Source organism: Podarcis pityusensis (assembly GCF_964106645.2).
Source record: "Podarcis pityusensis genome assembly, chromosome: 1".
In the NCBI taxonomy this organism is placed as follows: domain Eukaryota; kingdom Metazoa; phylum Chordata; class Lepidosauria; order Squamata; family Lacertidae; genus Podarcis; species Podarcis pityusensis.
This window is the reverse complement of record NC_138028.1, coordinates 72,528,900-72,546,632: the sequence shown is the minus strand read 5'-3', so window position 1 is coordinate 72,546,632 and position 17,733 is coordinate 72,528,900. Positions and strand designations below refer to the sequence as shown.

Here is a 17,733-nt window from a genome sequence, read left to right as displayed (position 1 = left end):
CTGACATTCTTTACAGAAAATACTCATCAGAATACCATAAAGCATGCTGCCCATCTGTATATTGCCATATATGACAATCATCCCTGCATTTATTTTTGTTTTTTATACAGCTTGTATTTTGACTGGATTTTTGGTGATCTGGGGGAATCTTGTCTTTTTATGGTCCTGTTTGCATGAAATAAGTGGCAAAAAGTTGGGAGATAGTTGTTAGTGCCTCCCTGAAGGAAGCTTGTTTCTTGTCCATTTGAAGTGAGGGGTGATTTACCTTTTTATGTCAATATGTGTAGATTGTGTTGATCCTGATTAGACACATCACAATTATTCCCTTTTTAGGGAAGCTGACTGAAGATGTCATCACAGTACAGTGGTACCTTGGGTTAAGTACTTAATTTGTTCTGGAGGTCCGTTCTTAACCTGAAAATGTTCTTAACCTGAAGCACCACTTTAGCTAATGGGGCCTCCAGCTGCTGCCGCGCTGCCGGAGCACAATTTCTGTTTTCATCCTGAAGCAAAGTTCTTAACCCAAGGTACTATTTCTGGGTTAGCGAAGTCTGTAACCTGAAGCGTCTGTAACCCAAGGTACCACTGCATATTTCTAGGCGTTGCAGATTCAGGTGTCTTTTCAGTATTTCAGTAATCTCTGTCCAGAGGTCAACATGTTAAATATTTCCCTGTTGATTATTCTGGACCTCAAAGCTCCTCCTTTTAACCTTTTTGGGTCTGCAGAACCTGTTGACTCTTAGTACCACAGAATAATACAGTGGTACCTCGGGTTACATACGCTTCAGGTTACAGACTCCGCTAACCCAGAAATAGTGCTTCAGATTAAGAACTTTGCTTCAGGATGAGAACAGAAATCAGGCTCCGGCAGCGCGGCGGCAGCAGGAGGGCACATTAGCTAAAGTGGTGTTTCAGGTTAAGAACAGTTTCAGGTTAAGAACAAAACTCCGGAACGAATTAAGTACTTAACCCGAGGTACCACTGTAGAAGGGTCATTCCATGTCAAATGATCCAGGGACTTTTACCTTACAATTTCATATTGCTTTCATTTCCAGTTTCCTAAAAGTAGTATAAGAGAAGCTACCTGATCTCAGTTTTTAATTTTTTATTTCATCCTGTTTTTGAGTTATGAGGGTTTGAAATTTCAAAAAATTGACAATTTTGGTCTTGCTGGACTACATAAAAACCTTAAAATCTCAGCCCAGGACTGAAACCCACCTTACCCATGATGTCAAGGCCAGGGCTTGGGCAAAGCCCACTTAAGCAGTTTCCAAAGTTCTGTTGGGAGCCTTTGAAATGCTTCACAGAGTAGGGTGCAAAGGATGGCAATCCTGTTGGGTTATGTGTGTGTTCCTGGTCTGGGTGTCCCACCCCCCCCCACCCCATTCATTACAAGACTTTTCTCCTTTGAGTTTGGGACTTCAAAGCAGCAAATCCCCTGACTTCATTTGTGACATCACGTGGTTGTCAAATTTGACCCGTGAGGCAGATCCTAATAATGATACGGCCTTTGGAGTCAAAAGTGTTGCCAGGGACTGGAAAAAATGGAACCTCTGCTGCAGTGGATCTTATCTCTGACTAAACATAGGGATATAAGGTTTACTTGCTGACTTTTTATGGGGAATACAGTACTTTTTAGCAGTATATGGAACAACCATTTTAATTTCATTGTGACAGAGTGTGGAAAGCAATGGTACATCAGCACTAAAGTCTCCTAGCATGAATTGAACTCAAAAGCCATGCTTTACCATTCTGGCTATAGCAGCCTTTTTCCTGCTTGGGCCTTTTGCAACAGTAGAGTATAATATTGTGTTCTGCATGTCCTAAACTTTGCAGCTGTTTTCTTCCCAAGGGGCATGCATTAATGACCGCTGTGATAACCATAAATATATTGTCATGAACTAATAAAAACGTTTTGTCTTTCTTTCTTTCTTTCTTTCTTTCTTTCTTTCTTTTGTTCTTTCGCTCTTTCGTTCTTTCTGTAGATTGTCTAGAAAGGATAAAGCATTTTTGTGGGAGAAAAGACATTATTGCCATACAGAGCCAAGCAGCCTTCCAAAGATATTAGCCAGCGCACCAAACTGGGATATGACAAATCTGTCTGAAATATATTTGCTGCTTCAGCAGTGGCCTCCCTTACCTCCTCTGACTGCATTAGAATTGCTGGACTCCAAGTAAGTAACAAGTTCTGAACTATGTTGTGCTATTCTCTTCTTCAAGTGAGAAGTGCAAGTCACATTCATAATTCATTAACTTACTGTTTGCTGCTGTTTGCAGCCATACAATTGTGTCCTTGGAGATTGCAGATGATTACATGTGCATCTTGCAAGGCTTGGGGTTATAAATTGCTATTTTTTTTAGTAGGCTTGTAGCCTGATTACGGTGGTGCTGTGCCAGTACATAAGTGGGATGGAACGTGGTAGTCACCTCACCAGAACATTACAGTGTTAATGTTGACATTGGAAGAATGTTACATAGTTTTGCAGGCGGATTCACAATTAGGAATATCCCTTATTGGTACAATCAGGTGTCTTTCCTGTTGTGTTCTACTGTATGTACTGATTTAGAGAGTCACAGAATGACAGTGCATTCTGAGAAACATTTCAACAGTCCCCATATGGAGGCGAGGCTGCAAATTCTCAAGACAATTTTCTTTGTTCCCCTGCAGATTATAGCACATTTTATATATACCGAGAACTGGTTTAGATTCTTCATTAATAAAAATAATTATTTATTCCAAAAACCACCAGGGAAGTATGCTCTTGTCAAAGTTAAACGAAACACTGTTTGTTACAGATGTTATGCTTTGTAGCTTTGCAGATCAGGAAGTAAGAACAAGAGCTGTGCAGTGGATTGAGGCAATTAGTGATGATGAACTTGCTGACTTTCTTCCCCAGTTTGTGCAGGTGAGATGAATGACACATTTAAATATCTTGAAAGCGAGGGGGCAGGGAATTTGGCATTTACTAATTGCACACAAAAAATATGGATCATTCTGACGTTTTGAAAGTGTAGCATTTAGATACAGTGTTATTTAGTCCAATAAATTCAAACTATGGTTTGTAATTTACCTGGTGTGATTGGCAGTTGCTTTTAAAAGACAAACTGGACCTCCCTCCTTTTTCCCTAACCATTTCCATGCATTCCTGGTTGCTTTTGCTACCCCTTTAATATAGACACCCTCCTTCCTTCTTGGCAAGGGCCAGAGAGAAGGGAATACTGAAGGATTAATGCCAGGCAAGGCTGTGTGCGTACAATACTGGATAAATATTTCCAAGGCTGCAATGGAACTCAGTTCTTTGGTTCCTATCTAAAATGATGATAGTGAGCCTGCCCAAATGCTAAGATCATTTGAGACTATTTTCAGTGCCTCCTCCCCACAGCTTCTGAAATTAGGCAGGCAGTGACTGAAGAGAAGCCTTTTCCATCTGTGACACCCCACATGTGAAATGTCCAGGGAAGCTTTCCTGGTGCCAGTTGAAAACTTTTTAATTTGCTTAGGCCCATCATCATATAATTAAAAGCAGTTAATTGTTGCTGATCACAGATTTTATTGCCTATGCTAGTTGTTGATTGCCCATTTGCTTATAAGCCAGTATAAATTTTGATTTATATTTAAAATTTGTGTTTTGTAAGTAGTTCTATTTTTCATTGTTATGGGAGGTGTCCAACAAAAGGGCAGATATTCTAAATAAGTACATATTTTCTGAATGAATAGTAATTTAATCTGTGCTGAATAGCTTAACATACCCAGGAATATGGTTATGGGAATAGTTTCCCCCTTAAAATATCTGTAAAACTACATGTGTCTGGTTGTAGTAAGCCACCTACAGTTGTGTTCACTGAGTATTACAACTATATTTTATACTAGTTCACTGTAGCCCCTCAAATAGACAGCTGCTTTAATAACTATGTTGGTTAAAACTTGATCTCTCTTATATATTTAGGCACTAAAATTTGAGACCTATCTGGACAACGCTCTAGTCAGATTCCTTTTGGCCCGAGCATTAGGAAATATTCGAATAGCACACTATTTATATTGGTAAGAAGATCTACATTCTTTTTGTTATCAGATTTTTGTTCTAAGATTTTATATTCCCAGACTTTAGTTAGTCTGAGAATATAAAGTATATTATTATTATTATAGATCACAGTTCCTTATAGCGTAGAAAAATATCTGCTGCCACCACTGGAAATATTTTTAATTACCTGTTCTGAAAAACCAGGAGTGTACTTACTTTATGATGTCCTGGGCTGCTTCTTTCTTTTCCAGCAGGCTAACTTATATTGTAAAGTACCACATTTTACATCAGCCTTTTTCATACTAGTGCAGTTAGTTCATCATTCTGTATCCTAAGCAAGATGATGCTTCATAATGAAAACCCACGTACAAAGGGTAACAAAATGATAACACCAATTTGACGTCAAATGTAATGTTCCACTACAAATGTAGTGGAAGTAGCATGGCCCTAACCCTGAGATGAAAAGTAGTTTATCTATAACACTTTCTCTAAAGTTCCTTGATAGGAGTCTTCTGTGGAAGCTGAAAACCCTTTTCTGCAGTACTAGAGAGAGCATCTTAACTCTTAATTCACATTTCCTTGCCTAATCCATGGCATGTTTACTCTGGTGTAATTCCCACTGCCTACACTGAGGCTTACTTCCTTGTATTTAGGATTGTAGCCTCTCTCCCTTCACACCTTTTCTTGCATTGCTTGTGTTGTATGTGTCAACTAATACTGTGTTCTGTGGCACTTTATAATCTAGTTACTGCAGCAGGAAATTTAGTAGCCTATGGAGGGTGTGTGTGTGTGTGTGCGCAGTTTGTGAAGAAAACTAATCTAATATTACGTAATATTTCAGGTTACTGAAGGATGCCTTGCATGATATCAAACATGGTGTAAGGTATGAGCATATCCTTGGTGCCTTCCTTTCAGTCTGTGGCAAAGGATTGAGAGAAGAGTTGGAAAAGCAGACAAAATTGGTACAGATTCTGGGAACCGTAGCAGAAAAAGTAAAACAAGCAAGTGGATCTTCCAGACAGGTTTGTTACATTGGGAATATATATTTGTATGTGTATTGCTAATTAAAATCACTTCTCAATCCAGGTAAATTTTAACCTTGTACTGTTCATTAACAGATTGTCTTACAAAGCGGAATGGAACGTGTTCAGTCCATTTTCTTAAAAAACAAATGCCGTTTGCCTCTCAGTCCCAGCCTTGTAGCTAAAGAACTGAATGTCAAGGTATGGTGTGTCTCTAGATTTCTAATCCAGTATAATATGTATGTGCTCACATCTAGTATACATGCAAGAATAACCAGCAGGAAAGAGCAAAACTGTTTGGTGGGCATAGGGCAAATGACTTGAAACTGTAAATGATTAAAACCATTGTTGGATGAGACGAAAGGTCAATCAGTCCAGTTTCTAATATTAGCCAGACAAGTCCCTCTGGGAAGTTCACAGTATGGCATGAAGTCAAGCACTCCTCCCTTTATCTCCCTAGGATATGACACTTGGAATCATGTTGCCTCTGTATATGGAAGTTCCAGTAATAACCAGAAGACAGAACCTAAAATTCTCTGTATGGGAATTTTCGACACAGATTTTGAAAGTGCTAAAGAAAATAAGACCACCATAATTAGAAATACGCATACAGTGGTGCCCCGCAAGACGAATGCCTCACAAGACGAAAAACTCGCTAGATGAAAGAGTTTTCCGTTTTTTGAGTCGTTCCGCAAGACGAATTTCCCTATGGGCTTGCTTCGCAAGACAAAACGTCTTGCGAGTTCTTGCGAGTTTGTTTCCTTTTTCTTAAAGCCGCTAAGCCGTTAATAGCCACTAAGCCGTTAATAGCCGCTAAGCCGCTAATAGCCGTGCTTCGCAAGACGAAAAAACCGCAAGACGAAGAGACTCGCGGAACGGATTAATTTCGTCTTGCGAGGCACCACTGTACAGTTTTTGCATAGTCACATCTTGACTTCAGTGCTTTGTGAAATTTGAAGACAAATACAGTCATACCTTGGAAGTCGAACCGAATCCGTTCTGGAAGTCTCTGGAATCCGTTCTGGAAACATTTGGGAACCAAGGCGCAGCTTCCAAGGCAGGAAGCTCCTGCAGCCAACCAGAAGCCGTATGTTCAGGTTCCAAAGAACGTTCACAAACCGGAACAATAACTTCCAGGTTTGCGGTGTTGGGGAACCAAAATGTTTGTCTCGCAAGGCGTTCAACTTCCAAGGTACGACTGTACTGAGGTACCATTGTACTAAACTGTCAAATAAATTTGTGTAGGTGCACAGCTGTAGGAAGAAACAGGAAGTTGTTGAAGCCATATTCCTTTGCATGTCCCCGCCCCCCATGCATTCATGAGCGCGGGATAAATCTTTTTTTTTTAAAAAAAGGATACATTGCTAATAAGATACAAAATAAGTAACAATAAAAGGAGGGCGAATGAACAATATAGATAAATATGTATAGTAAATGCAAGCAGATTTTTAATTTAAAAAGCTTTATAATACTGTTGGAACATACTTTGCTATTTTTATAATGAGGCACTAGGGTTAGATGATACAATGCAAATCTCTGTATTGTATCAATATGGCCATGAGAAATAACAAAAAGATATTGCTTTTAAGTTGAGCTTCTGTATCCTTTGTGGTTCCCTTGTTTGCTAGTTTAGTGAAATTAATTATAATATTTTCTTGTAAGGATTGCTGGAGCTCTTTGGTTGCCTCTGTATTGCTAGTTAGTCTACTGTTGCAGTAATTAAAGTAAATTGTATTTTGCAGGCATGTTCCTACTTCAGTTCTAATGCAGTACCTCTTAAACTTGCTCTGGTGAATGCAGATCCCTTGGGAGAAGAAATTAATGTCATGTTTAAGGTACATTTTTTCAGCATGTGTTTGACAGACATATTTTTGTGGTAACATAAATTTGATAAATCTTTTAAAACTAGTTAACTTTATGATACATACCTATGGCATGTATGGCTTTGCAGTAAAGTAATTGGGTGGGGGGTACCAGTACAGCTACTTGCCAAGGGACCCTAGGTATGCCTCTGAAGGAGCTATAGATGGCAACGAAGCCCTGAGCACAGAATGCTGTTCTCTGAGTTTTTGAGGTTTTTCCAGGCCTTTCCCATTCATCTTCAAATAAGAAGTACTGAATTTTCTAGCCAAACATCCATTTCTGGTCATGTGCAGAAACGTAGTTGACTATACACACCCCAGCTTATGACACATGTCCTGTTGAAAGTCACTCTCTCTATTTGCATCCTTACTTTTGTTCTAGGTTGGAGAGGATCTGCGTCAAGACATGTTGGCGCTGCAAATGATAAAAATTATGGACAAGATCTGGTTACAGGAAGGACTGGACCTGCGGATGGTTATCTTCAAGTGCCTTTCAACTGGCAAAGATAGAGGTGCAAAGCGTTCGTAGTTCCCAGAGCATAATGCCTTCCATGCCATCTAGAGTTTGGTCTGCTTTTCGTGTCTGTTCCCAGTGGGAACACAGCTTTAGCATGATTGCTCTAAAGCCTCTGCCTCAAAAGTATGTCTGCATTTGCAGAGCAAGCTAGAGGAGCACCTTGCAAGTGTAGTAGTAGCATCTTTGGGGGATGACATAGACAGAGCTATCTGATATAAAGCACCCTCCTGCAGTTTCAGCTGTGTCTGAAATCAGTTGGATAAAGTGTTAACATGGATGTAAAGGAAATTCTATCCCATATGAAGAAATCTCAAATATATGATTGGAGAGGAGAGCTAAAAATTGTAAGGATTCTGCTGCTAGCAACTTCTAAGTCTAAAACTGTTAACGTCTTTTTGGTTATCTAAAAAGTATTGATTTGATTTAAAGATCAATTTGAATGAGCACGGATACAAATATTTCATGTCATGCAACCTTATTTGTCAGCAAGCACTTTGGATTCACAGAAGTATTTCTTTAAAATGTTTGAAGTTAAGACTTAATTTAATCCATTATAGAAATAGAGTAAAAATCCTGTATGCCTGACAGTAAATATTTTTTTGCTTATTGGATTTAAGGTTTGGTGGAGCTTGTTCCAGCTTCAGATACACTTAGGAAAATTCAAGTAGAGTATGGAGTGACAGGGTCCTTTAAAGATAAGCCCCTTGCAGAATGGCTAAGAAAATACAACCCTACAGAAGAAGAATATGAAAAGGTAACTTTAATATGAAACTGATGCCGGGGAAACGCACATGGAGTTAGGCCACCTCTCCTCCTCCCTGCCCCCTGACTTTTCCTTTGCACACCAAGGATTACTGTCTGAGTCCTGCTTCCCTCTTTCCTTAAAAGAGCCCTACTGTGTCAGTTTATCTAGTTCAGCAACCTGCTTCTTGCAGTGGATAGTCAGATGGCTTTATGTTTTTCATAAACTTTACATTGTTTTAAAGTATATTTTATGTAACCCATTCTGAAGACCATTCAGTGAGCGGGAGGCTATAAGTAAATATGGCTTCAGAACATGAACTGATTATGATATGTAAATTGCCCTGTGATGTTTGGATGAAGGTACACACACACACACACACACACACACGTTATGAGATGTAGAGTAATCGTTGCTATTGAGAAAAGGGCATAGCTCAGTGGGAGGGCACATATATTGCATATATAAAGTCCAGCTTCACCCTCTGACATTAGAAGCAGAGATAATGACGTCAATGTTTAGATCCTAGAAAATAGCTTCTGTCTGAACTAGGTGGACAAGGATGTTACTTAAGGCAAGCTTTATTTTCTTGGGGGGGAAATGGTTAGTAGGCTTAGCTTAATTTTTAAAAATAAGATGCTAAATATTTATTCTAGCATTTGTTTATTTTAAAAGGAAACTATTCTATTGTGCCTTGGGGTTGTCACTTCAGTGCTGCTAATGCAGCAGTTTGACTTCACCCCCAGAGGCACATTCCACTGTCTCTCGAGACAGATGGATGCCAACCAACTAACCAGCCAGATTCTGTTGTGATGTTTAGAAACTCCTGTTGAAGTACATAACAGTTTTTTTAAAGCAAATGTTACATATTAGAAAGAAAAGGAAGATCTACAGTAACTTTATTACTATATTACTTTGATACTTTTTATTCTAATTTTAGTGCAATTTTTTCGTTACACTTCCTAATTGCGCATGTTTCCTATTAATTTGTAGAAGCCATTTTACTGTGTGCCTTAATACGTTTTTAACTCTTCAGGTTTTCTCTCCCCTAACTCTTCTTAACACCGCTAAAACCTACTTGCAACACCTGGCACAAGATGGTGCTTACTCTTTTCCAGTTGATCATATTACCCTATTAACTTCTCAAAAATTAAGCAAAACTTAATACAATCCTTAAAAGTCCCTAATTATGTTCTATTTGAGTGATTGGCAGTTCTGCTACCACACTTGACTTATGTATGATAAACCACAGTAGTATTCTCCAAGTAGTAAATTAGTAGTAAATTAGATTGAATCTAACTTAACATTTATTTTTCCTTATACTAGGCTTCTGAAAACTTCATATATTCTTGTGCTGGGTGTTGCGTGGCCACCTATGTCCTAGGTATCTGTGACCGTCACAATGACAACATCATGCTTCGAAGTACAGGACATACATTCCATATTGATTTTGGAAAGTTTTTGGGCCATGCACAGATGTTTGGGAGCTTTAAGAGGTATGATTTCAAAGTAAAATTTGAGGCTTCACTATACAGCTAACTTTACAGCTATAGTAATGAATGGTCTTGAAAAGATCGATAGCTTTCTGTGGCAGTATGCTCTGTTAGCTGTAACTTTTCTTCCAAAATAATGTTAAATATGACAGTGTATGATTGCCATACAGACTCTGCATCTGATAAATAGAGCTACATTGATCTTATTTCGACCTATGAAAATATACAAAGAAGGGAAGCGGGCTGTGGGCCACTGATACACTCTGAACCATTTGCTTACAGCAGTTGCTTCCTTCTCCATTTTGCACAATTTGCAGAGTTCCTGTGAAATTCCCTCACGTTAGAAGTTTAGAAAATGAAATTTCAGTACTTAAAAATCTGTATTTAATTTATCTCTTCTTTCTAAAGGGATCGGGCTCCTTTTGTGCTGACATCAGATATGGCCTACGTCATCAACGGTGGTGAAAAACCTACCATCCGTTTCCAGTTGTTCGTAGATCTCTGCTGCCAGGCTTATAACTTGATAAGGAAACGAGCCAACCTTTTTCTTAACCTCCTATCACTGGTAATAGTTTTTGTATTGTAGGAGGTTTCACCAAATAAGGCAAGAGGCTTCCTCTCCTCCTGCAACCTCTGTTCCAGACTGTCCCTCAATCTTCAGAGCATATTTTGGAAAAGGGGGTGCAGGATGCTGAAGCAGAGAGGAGAGGATGGGGAAGTTCTGTTTCTGGGAGGGGAAGTCAGTTGTGCAAGTGGGCTTGTAACCCTTGGATGTTTTCAGGTGAATGGTTCTTGTGCTTAAAGACAGCTACGTAGTGTTAAGTGCAGGAAACTGCAGATTAAATTTATGTCATAATGACTGCAGTAATAAAATCTGGAAATGCTATTTTAAAATATAGTACTGGTTTGGTTTGGTTTGGTTTGGTTTGGTTTGGTTTGGTTTGGTTTGGTTTGGCTGTACCAGTGAATATTTGATCTTCTACATTTTTAAAACATATCTGTTCACTCTATAGATGCTCTCTTCTGGATTACCAGAACTTACTGGAGTTCAAGACTTGAAATATGTCCAGGATGCTCTTCAACCCCAAACTACAGATGCTGAAGCTACAATTTTCTTTACAAGGTACCACTTTTTCTTTTCTTTTTACAAAAACCTTATTTATGCATGTTCATCAGTTTTAATAAAGTAGGTGTGATCAATTCTGTGATCTGTGAAAATAGTTTTCCTTTTTACTCCAATTAAGCAAATGTACTGTACATCTCAAAGGCAATGAACATGATCTGATTCCTCCCCACTTTGTTGTTTTTTAGGTTGATTGAATCAAGTTTGGGAAGTGTTGCCACAAAGTTCAATTTTTTCATTCACAACCTTGCTCAGCTGCGTTTTTCAGGCCTGCCTTCCAATGATGAGCCCATCCTCTCTTTTTCTCCCAAAACATACTCGCTTAAACAAGATGGTCGTATCAAAGAAGTGTCTGTCTTTACATACCATAAGCGATACAACCCAGATAAATATTATGTAAGTATGTGGATCCATACTGTGTCTTAAGATTTCCAGGTTTTGCCATTTTTCATTTTATTATTGGTGCAACATGCAAAGTCCTGAAGCTGTTGCTTCTCCACAAATATTGCCTATGTATTATCTTGGAACTTGACATCAGGTTCATCAAGACATTTAACTGTGGGGTGAAAGAAGTAGTTTGTTACTTTATTAAGAAGGGTTCCAGCCAGAGAGGCAGTTGGCCATGGAGAAGCTCCCTTCATTCCATAACGGGATAGACTCTGAAATCCTGAATGTGTGTGTGTTCTTTTGCCTTGCATGCTTCTGCAGATCAGGAAGCCATGGCCAGTTCCTGTCTGCCATCATTCAGTGTTTATATAACAGCTTAGCAATACTATTTCAACAGCTCAGGATCCCAGGTTATGATCAGTCTGAATTGCATTGTCCACAAATCTAAGTGCCAAGCTTTAATTCCACAATCTAACATTACAAGGGAAGCATATTTCCAGGATAGTGTCATACAGTAGAAAATGAATTCTGTAAATGTTGGGTGGGCCTGCTCTGCTTTTTTGGCTTCCTGTTCATATACATAGTGTGCGCACACACCCTATCACAGCAAACATAAAACCAATGTAACCTTGAAAATAGCTTGCAGCCTGTCACTGCTGCTTTTCTCATTAATGAAACTCCGCTTTCCTGCCCTCTTGTGTAAGAGCTTTGAGGACCTATAATTCTGAGGAAGAAACCTGTATACACACTTGCAACACCTGGTACTGAAATTATTATTGTTCTTTTTGTGTGTTTACATGCTTGACACAATGACATTCTGTCTTTGCTTTCTTTTGTTGGATGATGGGAAATAGATAAAATAAAGAATTTATGTGTGTGTGTTTTTAAAAGTTATTAAAGTGTGTTCCTTTCTGATTTGGCAGATCTATGTTGTCAGGGTTTTAAGAGAGGGGCAAAATGAACCCACGTTCATTTTTCGGACATTTGATGAATTCCAGGAATTCCACAACAAGCTTGGCATCCTATTTCCTCTTTGGAAGTTACCAGGGTAGGTTCCTAAAAACTCAACTAAATATAAACAAAGTAATTTGAAATCCACTGAGCTTTCATGTTTTGCAACAATTAAATTTTCTCAGTAACATTAAAAAGTGGACATAGCAATAGTTCAATGTGTAATATCTATGCTATGCCATGCTATGCCCATCAGCCATAGCCTTTCCTGTGAACTGAGGCTCACTTCCTGGGATTATACACAAGTGAAGTGTGAAAGTTAACCTTTTATGAAATACATTTCCCCATGTATGCAGTACTCTTAAATTCCAGGAGCTAGGCTGTGAGTATACAACACTTTGTTGTAACTGGCTCTGAAGGAAAGTATCAAAGGAGGATACAGAACAGTCACTGTAGTTCCATAGCCCTAAAGCTTTCATTTATTTCAGTATCTCCTTAAGTGCTGTTGAGCTTTTTACTTTTTGTAAAAGTAGTAGTAGCTTCTCCCTGAAACAAACTGTATTTCACGACTCATTTTTTAATTGAGAAAAGAATATCATTTTAAATTGGTCTAAAATTCTGCCTGGGTCACAGACTGGTATACAGTTTTCTGCCATTCTTAAGGATATGGTGTGTCAGAATGACTCAAAGGATGTTATAGTAACATACTAAGGGTAACATGCAGTGCTGGTCATCCACCATTTATTTCAGCAGGTCTGCTCTGAATATGACATAGATGTCACACACAGAACTTTGCCTAGTAATAGCTATTAATTGTTGCTCAGTTCTCTTGAGTAATGCAGACACATGAGAATTTATTTTCTGTATTTGTCATTTCATTTCTGAAAGGGACTATAACAGTTGATGATGCTTGAGTATTTGCTTTCAGTGATTTTAGAAAAGGGAGAGGGGACAGAAGGGTGGAAAATATTTCCTTGGAGCATGTGTGTTGCCATGTTACCTTATACTTGGAGTACTCTTGATATAGTAACAAATACTGGACAGCTGACAACAGTATAATTTGCAGTGTTCCTTCTGTTCTATTGTAAGATTGCCCAAGCTTTTGGACCAACTCATAGATTATACTAGTATCTTGTCTTACAGTCTTGGAAGTATTTGATTGTTTACTTCAGCAAAAATTAAATACTGATTGTTGCTACTTACTCTTGTTATTAATGTTGTGTTCATTGTATCTATATTGCAGCTTTCCTAGTAAGATGGTTTTAGGAAGAACACACATAAAGGATGTAGCAGCCAAAAGGAAGGTGGAACTGAACAGCTACATACAAAGTTTAATGAATGCATCTGCAGATGTTTCGGAGGTAGTTCTACAAAGTAATATAAACATCATTGTTTTAATTCCTTTATGTTGGGTACAGTCACCTCATAATAACATTTTGTCTTTCCACATCTAGTGTGATCTTGTTTATACATTCTTCCATCCCATACTTCGTGATGAAAAAGCTGAAGGAATAGATGGAATAGCCAAGTGTACAGGTAAGAATATCACTTTTAAAGAAGAAAAGGCAACTTGGATCGTGTCCTGAAAAGTGAAAATATTTCTTGTAGTTACATTCTATCAAGCACAAAAAGGGAAATCATAAAGACAGGAGTACATATGTATTGAACTAGTTATTGAACATTTCAGTCATTCCTCCCCCCCCCTCCGGTTTTTCCTAGCATACAAACCAATAATTCAAAATAACTTGAGTGTGAATAAAAATATTTACCTGTTTAAAGTGTCCTTGAAAGAGAATGTATCTCAAAACATTTACATTTGAGGGTTTCTTTTTCTATTTTAAAATACAAGTTCAATGATTTTGTGTGCAGGTTTTCTTCTCCCCTCCCCTTTTTTTTTGCTTCTTATTTTATATTGAATAGAAGAACCAGCAAATAGACTATATTTCAACAAATGTCACATTTCTCATTTTGCCAAAGAAGTCCACCCATGAATAAATGTCTCCCTTCTACACTCATCTGTAATTTAAGCTCTGTGGGAAATTGTCAAACCACAAACATATTGGTATAAAGTAGTGAAAGTTTTTGATGGAGAGGAGGTGAATTTGTTATCTAATAAAGTGTGTGTGATTTTCCCAGTGGGCTTTGTGCAGTTCACTCTATTTTGTCACTATCTCCTCAATAACAGTTTGTTGGATTCATCTCTGATAGTGTAGCCTTATTAGACTTTACCGATTGGTGGGCTCTGCATTGCTCCCAGGAGGGAGGGAGGAAGTCAGATGACACCGAGGGTTGGTTCAGAGAAAGAGTTCTTTATTTCTGCTCTCCAGAACAGCAGAAAGGCACTCGCGTGGTCAGTCCACAGCAAGTCCAAAGAAATGAGAAATTTCATGCAGTATATATATCCTCCAGGCACCCTCTCCCCCTTCCCCAGGAATCCAACCACGTCAGCCTATACACGCAGGTTGACATTACATGTGTTCCTGCTCCGGTATTCTTAACAATAAAAGGGTTTTCCTTCCTGTACTTCTGACCATAAAAGGGTATTCCTGTTCCTACCCTTATCTTGGAGCAAGAGGTCACCAACTCCAAGAACACACTCTGGCGCTGTTCCCAGACTAGGTCTGTGCGTCAGTGTGGTCAGGACGTAAGATAAGACCTAGACGTGTCATCCCTGTTCTACTGGAACAACCAAGGTCATCCTTGCCGTCATGAACTGATAAAGGAGAGGGCTCTGAGCACTTGTTTATACAACCGGGTTTTTGTTTATACATTGACTCAGAGCTCGTTAATGGATTTTAGCTAAGGAAAAATAGGGATTTTGGTGCCTGTTTTAAACTGCCTTCACAGTCAGTTTTTGGTTTGGGAAACCCATTCCTTCAATAGTAATGTGATACAGTGGTGCCTCGCAAGACAAAATTAATCCGTTCCGCGAGTCTCTTCGTCTTGTGGTTTTTTCGTCTTGCGAAGCACGGCTATTAGCGGCTTAGCGGCTATTAGCGGCTTAGCGGCTTAGCGGCTATTAACGGCTTAGCGGCTTAGCAGCTATTAACGGCTTAGCGGCTTTAAGAAAAAGGAAACAAACTCGCAAGACGTTTCGTCTTGCGAAGCAAGCCCATAGGGAAATTCGTCTTGCGGAACGACTCAAAAAACGGAAAACTCTTTCGTCTAGCGAGTTTTTCGTCTTGCGAGGCATTCGTCTTGCGGGGCACCACTGTATTACATGTTGTCATTTCAAGTAGTCAGAACTCCATAAACTGGCCTTTTCAGGATGACCGGTACTGATCACAGAGAGTGCTTTTCTCTCACATCCCAGTTACCCATGGTGCCACTCTCTGATAGCAGGGAATGATTTTCCCTCTGTGGGAAAAGGGAATGACAAGTGCACAGGTTAGAGAACGTTCTGACTATGGATTGTAGAGGGAAATATCATTCTGCCTTTTCTTTTTTTAAGATGTGAGCCCTTCAAGTCCTACCTCGGGCAAAGTAGGAGGAGAAGTTAAACTATCTATCTCCTATAGAAACAGCACTCTGTTTATCATGGTGATGCACATTAAGGATCTGGTATGTACAAAACTGGAAAATGCATATGATAGTTCATAGTAGATTTTGGTGACAAGTAGTTTGCTCTTACCAATAGTTATTTCTCAGGGTATGATCCCTATGATAAAAATCCCTGTGTTATTTAAACAGCAACGCCAGTGTCTTACTTTATTTCAGTATGGTTGATGGTTGTTTCTTACACCAGAGATGTGCTCTCATTCTCAGGTGACTGATGATGGCACAGACCCAAATCCATATGTGAAAACATACCTGCTTCCGGACATACATAAAACCTCTAAACGGAAAACCAAGATATCACGGAAAACAAGAAATCCAACATTCAATGAAATGGTAAGCTGAAATAAGCTATGTATAATATTCGGTGGCCTTTCAAAGCAAATCCATGTTACATAGCTATAACTGATGGAACACATCAGTGGGCCCCCATTGAATTGCCCCAATGGGAGTAAGAAACATACTCTAAATCACATCTATCCTGCAGCTGCCATAACACATGCTGTATGAAACAGCTTAGGGCCAGAATATGTATATATGTCTGGCTGTACAATTTTCCAATTGCTTTTACATCCCAATATGCCTTAAGCTGTTAAGAGAAGTCTACCACCTTTTCAGGGTGCTCGGTGTGGATCACAGAGAATGCTTTTCTCTCACATCCCAGTTAACCATGGTGCCACTCTCCAATAACAGGGAATGATTTCAAAAATTGGGAGGTTAGCTTTATCCTTGAAAGCACTGTATCCCTGTTTATGAATTCGGAGTGGGAGAGGAGAGCCTCTTCTAAAATATTTTCTTCAAGCAAGAATCCAGTGCCAGGATTTTTCCTGAAAATCTGCCTCTTTAAAAAAAATTATTCTCAGTCTTCTGAATGTTACAGTTAAAACAATGGAATATGAAATTGGGGGTGAAGGTAGGGAAGGAACTTTGCAAGTCCATTTTTAAAGCTTATTTTTACAAGCCTGTTTTCAGTAGATCAAATCACTGAGGTCTTAAACTGTACACACTTGGGGGAGTGGGTAAGCTCAATTTGGTTCACTGGTATTTACTTCTGAGTAGATACCCAAAAGGTTACAAAGGGCTTGTGCAGGCAATCTGGTGATCCTTGTACGTCTCTCTTCCTCTCTCCCTCCTGTCCCTCTACCCCAACAAATCTCTTCTGCCTAGGGGGTGGCAGACACTAGAAATACACCACTGCAACTGCATTTAAGATAAGATGTTAGAATATTTGTGAACAATCCTTGACAGCAGAGCAAATAAGTCAATGACTAATTGAAGATTTTTTCATCTAATATAGGTGGGTGGGTATAGGTGGACATCTAAATCCATATATTCACAGCTGAATGAAGCATTCCAGATATATTTATGGATTAATCTAAGGGTGTGCCCACGATTACAGATGTCCCCACATGACGATAATCTTTTGAGTGGGGATTTAAAATGAATGCAGACACTTGCTGTTGTAATCCCAGGGGATGCAGATGGGAAGTGTGTGCATGGAAATCAGGGACATGTAACTATGTTGACATTGTCCCTTTCCAACTTTCATCACTAATTAAACTATTGCCCTTCAAAGGGTAGGTGCTAGTTCAGGGAGTGGAATGTTTTGAAACATAAATTAGTGAGCATATTCCAGTATTTAATAAAAGGATTTAAAAAAACAACAACCCAACACCATTCCCATTCTAAATGAATGAAGGTCAAAAGAAATACACCAGGATCCGTTCCAGAGCCCTGTTTGCATCCTGAAGCGAATGTAACGTGCACGCACAGGTCACATTTCGCTGCTTTCACGCATGCGCGTGAAGTCATTTTTAGCGTCTGCGCATGCGCAAGCGATGAAACCTGAAAGTAACGCGCTCCATTACTTCCGGGTCGCCATGGAGTGCAACCCAAAAATGCTAAACCTGAAGCGTATTCATCCTGAGGTATGACTGTACCTTAAAAACATACATTTGTGTTCAGGTACCAGCTGGTGGCGGGTACCAGCGGGTGGCGCTGTGGTCTAAACCACAGAGCCTAGGGCTTGCCAATCAGAAGGTCGGCGGTTCGAATTTCC

General features: G+C 39.2%; 1 protein-coding gene across 2 annotated transcripts in view; it reads left to right on the top strand.

The window, feature by feature from the left end:
- PIK3C2A (phosphatidylinositol-4-phosphate 3-kinase catalytic subunit type 2 alpha) overlaps positions 1–17,733 on the top strand; it is a 48,042-nt gene that overhangs the window by 26,468 nt on the left and 3,841 nt on the right. For both annotated transcript variants that reach the window (XM_080998511.1, XM_080998510.1), the window contains exons 16-32: positions 1,986–2,174; positions 2,813–2,906; positions 3,948–4,042; positions 4,864–5,044; positions 5,141–5,245; positions 6,787–6,879; positions 7,289–7,418; positions 8,041–8,177; positions 9,492–9,661; positions 10,067–10,223; positions 10,672–10,781; positions 10,970–11,177; positions 12,092–12,216; positions 13,363–13,480; positions 13,574–13,655; positions 15,571–15,680; positions 15,885–16,010. In XM_080998511.1, coding sequence (XP_080854637.1) covers positions 1,986–2,174; positions 2,813–2,906; positions 3,948–4,042; positions 4,864–5,044; positions 5,141–5,245; positions 6,787–6,879; positions 7,289–7,418; positions 8,041–8,177; positions 9,492–9,661; positions 10,067–10,223; positions 10,672–10,781; positions 10,970–11,177; positions 12,092–12,216; positions 13,363–13,480; positions 13,574–13,655; positions 15,571–15,680; positions 15,885–16,010 — 2,230 coding nt within the window. The remainder of the gene's footprint in view (positions 1–1,985; positions 2,175–2,812; positions 2,907–3,947; positions 4,043–4,863; positions 5,045–5,140; positions 5,246–6,786; positions 6,880–7,288; positions 7,419–8,040; positions 8,178–9,491; positions 9,662–10,066; positions 10,224–10,671; positions 10,782–10,969; positions 11,178–12,091; positions 12,217–13,362; positions 13,481–13,573; positions 13,656–15,570; positions 15,681–15,884; positions 16,011–17,733) is intronic.